The sequence below is a fragment of the Triticum dicoccoides genome, chromosome 1A (assembly GCF_002162155.2).
Source record: "Triticum dicoccoides isolate Atlit2015 ecotype Zavitan chromosome 1A, WEW_v2.0, whole genome shotgun sequence".
In the NCBI taxonomy this organism is placed as follows: domain Eukaryota; kingdom Viridiplantae; phylum Streptophyta; class Magnoliopsida; order Poales; family Poaceae; genus Triticum; species Triticum dicoccoides.
The window spans coordinates 542,385,256-542,390,742 of NC_041380.1; the positions used below are offsets into that span (position 1 = coordinate 542,385,256).

Here is a 5,487-nt window from a genome sequence, read left to right on the forward strand (position 1 = left end):
TAAATACGCTACTACTTGCAGGGAGTGGATCGCATCATGGATAGATGAATGAATGGGCGATCGACACGGAGGCGGCGCCGCTAGATCGAGTGTCCTCATCCCCAGTCCAGTCAACAGTGGTAAGCGATGATAAGAAAATGAAGTAAAGTTATCTCCGGGCGGGCAGCCGCTAACTAATCCGCCCATTTTCCTCTTTTTCCTGTGCAAAACCAGTCTGCACTCACTGCACACCTCATTCAGAAAACAGTGCTGCAACAGTGCAACGCGTCGCGACCTCGACAGCCCCGGCCATCAAGCAGCTAGCCAGCTGAAAAGAAGATCTAGGCTGTATTTTCCTTTCCGGTAAATGCACGGGATGTATGCATATATCCTCGGGTAAATGCAGGGAATAAGCTCTAGAATGTATATTTTCATGGCGGGCTGCTTTTTACCTGGACATTTGGTGGGTCGGCCCAGCTAGCCGGCCGGCCGGCCGGTTCGCCCCCCTTCGGCCGGCCTTTGGCGTCCGCCGGAAAACCAGCCACGCATGATCTCGATCAAGGGCGGCGTTTTTCTTGTGACCTATGGTGTGGTGGTGGTGGAGTTGTTACTGTGTGCGCGGGCAGGGGGCCGGCTAGCGTACGCCCCGTGCCTATAAATAGGGCCGGCCTACAGGTAGCTATGTACTGGCATGTGAACAGAGAGTCACAGACGCACGCAGGTGATCGATCTCGATAGCTAACCACTTAGTTAGAAGGTCATATAACGGAGGTGATTGGCTTCACAAGGAAGGAAGGTTCCAGAGTACTGCTCTGCTAGCGACTCCCTTCGCCGCGATGCCTTGGCGCCTGGCTAGACCCGTTGAGGTAACTAACTAACCAATGATCTCTCTCATCTTAAACGTGCGTGGTTCAATCCTGTCTACCGGTAGCATATATTCATGGATTGATCTTTATGTTTGTGTGTAACTAGTAGTTACCGGGGTGTTAATTAATTTGTATTTTTACTGCCATGAAATAGTCGCTGTGTTAGTCAGTTAGCGTGTGCGTTTGTGTTGCATGGATCGATGCATGCATGCATGCATGGATGCACTTACACTGCAGTACGATACTTCTCTGTGTACGCGATTTTGATCATGACATGCATGGCGATAACATCTGACGGCACCTACGTACGTACGGCGATGCGTGTGCAGGGCGAGGTGGTGGGGGAGGCGCGGAGCGTGCAGTGCGAGTGCTGCGGGATCGCGGAGGAGTGCACGCCCACCTACATCGGCCGCGTCCGGGCGCACTTCCACGGCAAGTGGGTGTGCGGGCTGTGCGCCGAGGCCGTCAAGGAGCGCCAGCAGCGGGACCCCGACCTCGCCATGGCCGCCGCCGTCGACGCCACGGCCGCGCTCTGCCAGCGCTTCAACTCCACCGTCCGCCTCAACCCCAAGCTGTCCCTCGCCAGCTCCATGCGCGACATCGCCCGCAAGAGCTGCCAGCACCGCGGCGCCACCGGATCAGCAGGCACATGCACCGCCGCCGGCGGGATCAGTTCCTCCGACGCCGCCTGCTGCGGCGCCGGCCGCGCCACCAGCTGCGCCCTGCGCTACGTCTGACGATCAGCAAACAGGTCCCCAATTCTAACTACAGAATACAGATCGATCGACCAATACATGCATGCATGCAAGCATGCCTCGCCTGCAGTGTTAATTTGATCTTGCATGTCTTTGTGATTTCAGATGATAGTACTTATTATTAACGTGATTTACGCATGATATGTTATCCATGCACCGTATGCACATGTGCATGCTGGCAGTGAGATGTAACTGAATTAATGTACGTGTGGCCCGGGTCTACCGGATACAAATAATAATATTTGACGTTGGACAAACTATAAGTAGAAAATGTCTTCAGATGAGCAGATGTTTACTGAAGATTTGTATGTCTCATGGCTCTCTATGATCAACTGAACTGTCAGTGCATGTGACAGGAGATATTTTAAACTGTCTTGCTAAGTTTATTGAGACTTTGCTATATCCGTAAGATTTTGCATTGAGATCCGTGTATTTTTTTTATTCAATTTTTCTTTTTCTTTCTGGTTAAATCGTAGTCGACTGAGATCTAGCCATACCCTGTTTTCAATGGTAATGTCAAATTAAACATATTTTCATTTATGTTTGCCGACGATGACAAATTTGCAGGCGAGCATGAAAAATCCGGCTTAGCTCATTTTTTAACTATTCCCTCTGTTTCTAAATATTTGTCTTTTTAGAGATTTCAAATGGTTACCACATACGGATGTATATAGACATATTTTAGAGTATAGATTCACTCATTTTGCTCCGTATGTAGTCGTTTGTTGAAGCCTCTAGAAAGACAAACATTTAGGAACGAAGGGAGTAGAAAATTGCTATTCCTGCGACAACATAAATTGGCGATTTGCCATGCCTAAAATCTGATGTCGGATTTTTAGGATTTCCGTTTTGAATTGCTATGTACCTACTCTAGTCAGTATGCCACATCACACACTGTTCATCACTTCTCGTCGAATCAAAAATAAAATTAAAAAAGGTGCTCAGTTTTCGTGATGTCGCTTGGAAGCAAGGCTTGTGGGACTTCACTTGACACAGCCATTATCGTCATCATCAGCCGGCTAGCAGTTATTAATCCTGGCCTCATCGGCGTCGCCGAAGAACCTCTTCCAGAACCAGTGCCGCCGCCACACCCTGTCGGCCATCTCGTCGATGGGCACGCCCTTGGTCTCCGGCAGCAGCGTGAGGACGAAGAGCCCCATGATGACGATGCAGATGGCGAAGAAGAAGAAGATGAAGGCCCGCATGGTGCACATCATGGACAGGAACGCCTGCGCGATGACGAAGGTGAAGAACATGTTGGCGCTCACCGCGCAGGAGAACCCCGCCGTCCGCGTCGCCAGCGGGAACGTCTCCGACGGGATGAGCCACCCCATGGGGCCCCACGACCACGCGAAGCTCGACACGTAGACGCATATCAGCACCACGATGGCCAGCGCCCACGAGTGGCTAGGGTTGTTGTTGTCTTTCACTTGCACCCACATGATCCCTCCCACCGTCACCTGCAGGGCAACGGATCATCCATCGTCATAATTTCAGATGGGCTTCAGATGTGAATGACGTGGGATTTTCAGGTGATTGATTAGTTAGTGGACGGACCTGGGCGATGAGCATTTGGACGCAGGCCTCGAGGAGTAGCTTGCGGCGGCCGATCTTGTCGACGAGGATGATGGACACCAGTGTGGAGATGACGTTGACGCCGCCGGTCACGACGGCGGAGAGGAGGGAGGCGTTGCTCTCGAAGCCCATGGTCTGGAACAGCACCGGCGCGTAGAACATGATGGCGTTGATGCCCGTGAACTGCTGGAACACCTGCATGAGGATGGCGATCACCAGCGGCGGCCGGCTCTCCCGGCGCCTGAGCCGCCGGAACGGCTTCTCCTCCGCGCACAAGGCGGCCGCCGTCTCGCACGCGGAGTTGATCTCGTCGAACTCTTCGTCCACCTCCTTAGTGCCGCGGATCCTCTCCAGCATGGCACGGCCGGCCACGCGGTGCCCGCGCTCCACGAGGCTCGTCGGCGTCTCGGTGATGACGAGCGACCCGAGGAACAGTATCGCCGCCGGGACCGCCGCACCGCCGAGCGAGTATCTCCAGCCGACCGGGTGGATGTTGGACGTGTAGTAGTTGACGATGTTGGCGACGAGGATCCCGATGGTGACGTTGAGCTGGAAGAGGATGTTGAGCGCCCCGCGGATGTGCGCCGGCGCGATCTCGGAGAGGAAGAGCGGCGCCGCCTGGTTGCCGAAGCCGACGCCGATGCCGAGGGAGATGCGGCCGATGATGAGCATGGCGATGTTGACGGCGCCCGCGCAGAGCCCGGCGCCGATGAGGAAGAAGACGGAGGCGGCCTGCATGGTGCGCTTGCGGCCGAAGCGCGTGCACGCCAAGGACGCCCCGAGGCTGGTGACGAGCGCGGCCAGGTAGAGCGACGACGTGAAGAGCTGCAGCCGCTGGTCGTCGAACTTGCAGTAGTTGTTCTCCTTGGCGCGGTGCTTCCGCGCGTACACCGTCGGGAAGAACCGCACCAGGAAGTCGTCCATGGCCGTCACACCCCCTGCTCATGCATGCACCAGCGTCATCAATGTCATCGACCCCACGCGCCGCCATGTTTGCCATTCTCCACACCAAATCAGATCACGGGACGAGCTCGTACATACCTGAGATACCAATGTCGTAGCCGAACATCAGCCCGCAGGTGGCGGCGATGATGCCACAGATCCAAACGTACCATGTGATTTTCCCTTTGAACTGCCGGTGGCCAGTCTTGCCGTCTGCAGCGACGAACCCCCCTGCCATGTCGATGATCTGTATCTCTCTCTGGCCGAGTAACCAACTGAAGTATGGCCGTGAGTGGATAAAAGAGAAGGATCAGCTGGAGTGTATATATATGCAGATGCATGCATGCGGTTGGATAAGGGAGGGGTAAACGAGAGTGCTGACTCGGTTATAACAGATGCGCCTGGTCAGATTTGATCCGCACAAAACATGGAATGTAAACCGTGTGTGCTCGCTCTCTGGTCAGTCACGCTGGCGTTAAAAGTGGATTAGGAGCCACCGATTGCCGCAGAACCGCTCGCCCGCCCCCTGTCCTAGCGGTGCACGATCCGAAAACCATGGAATCAATCGCCACGATCGCATGTGTGGAGAATCGAAGTTGTGCCTGCTTGTTTTCTTAACACACGGGCACACTGCAAACGTAGATACTCACGTACATGTACATACACTTAGACACACGCACGCGCAACCTACTCCTATGAACACCATCGAGATACTGAGACGACATAACAGTCACCATAATCACCACTTTATCAATAGGAACGTCTCCTGCCGTTGAACGAACATCGTCAGAAAGACTGAAACAAATTCAGAAAATGTGTGCACTACTAGCCACCGCTTGGCTCATGCCACCTCGTCTCGACCCTCCACAGGTGGTTGGGCTCATGCCAACTTGTCTCGACCCCCCAGTGGCGGCTGGGCTGGCAACGTAGCCGCAGCTCAACATCATCGGTAATACCACCGCCAACCTCTCCCCTTCCACCCAAGTTAATTAGCCCCCCTCCCCGCTAGATCTTCCCTTCCCCCAGGTCAATTTCTTCGGAGAGGCTCTCCTGGAGCTCAAATAAAGCGGAGGACGAGGGGTAGTCCCTGGAAAGCCATCGGACCTTCAGATTCGGGAGCTTACAACCACGATTAGAGCTGCAAAAGACTTGGGCCGGTGCGACCAAGGTGGAGGTGATGGGGAGGTCAGGAGTGACTGTTGTGGGGCGTCTTCGCAGACTCCCACGGCGGGGTCCTACCCTGGTGCGAGTGCTAGTGGCGGGCGACCACTTCTACTGCAGGGAGGAGCTATTGTTTCGTCTTCCTCTACTCCGAGGCCCCGCCTCAAGTCAGTGGTAGTTCAAGACTGTGGTCTCATGTACGGTGAAGG

The 5,487-nt window shown here is 54.5% G+C and overlaps 2 protein-coding genes across 2 annotated transcripts; one reads left to right on the plus strand and one right to left on the minus strand.

Moving 5' to 3' along the window:
- The first annotated feature begins 691 nt into the window (after positions 1-691).
- On the plus strand, positions 692-1,841 carry LOC119322336. Its single transcript, XM_037595859.1, has 2 exons — positions 692-845; positions 1,175-1,841. The coding sequence occupies exons 1-2, from the start codon at positions 816-818 to the stop codon at positions 1,580-1,582; spliced, it is 438 nt and encodes a 145-aa protein (XP_037451756.1). The 5' UTR covers positions 692-815; the 3' UTR covers positions 1,583-1,841.
- A 463-nt stretch (positions 1,842-2,304) lies between these two features.
- Positions 2,305-4,431, minus strand: LOC119322423 (sugar transport protein 8-like). The gene is made up of 3 exons (XM_037595935.1): positions 4,217-4,431; positions 3,158-4,113; positions 2,305-3,060 (listed from the first exon to the last, which is right to left on the minus strand). Exons 1-3 carry the CDS (start codon positions 4,353-4,355, stop codon positions 2,620-2,622), a joined length of 1,536 nt encoding a protein of 511 aa, XP_037451832.1. The 5' UTR covers positions 4,356-4,431; the 3' UTR covers positions 2,305-2,619.
- Positions 4,432-5,487: the final 1,056 nt, after the last annotated feature.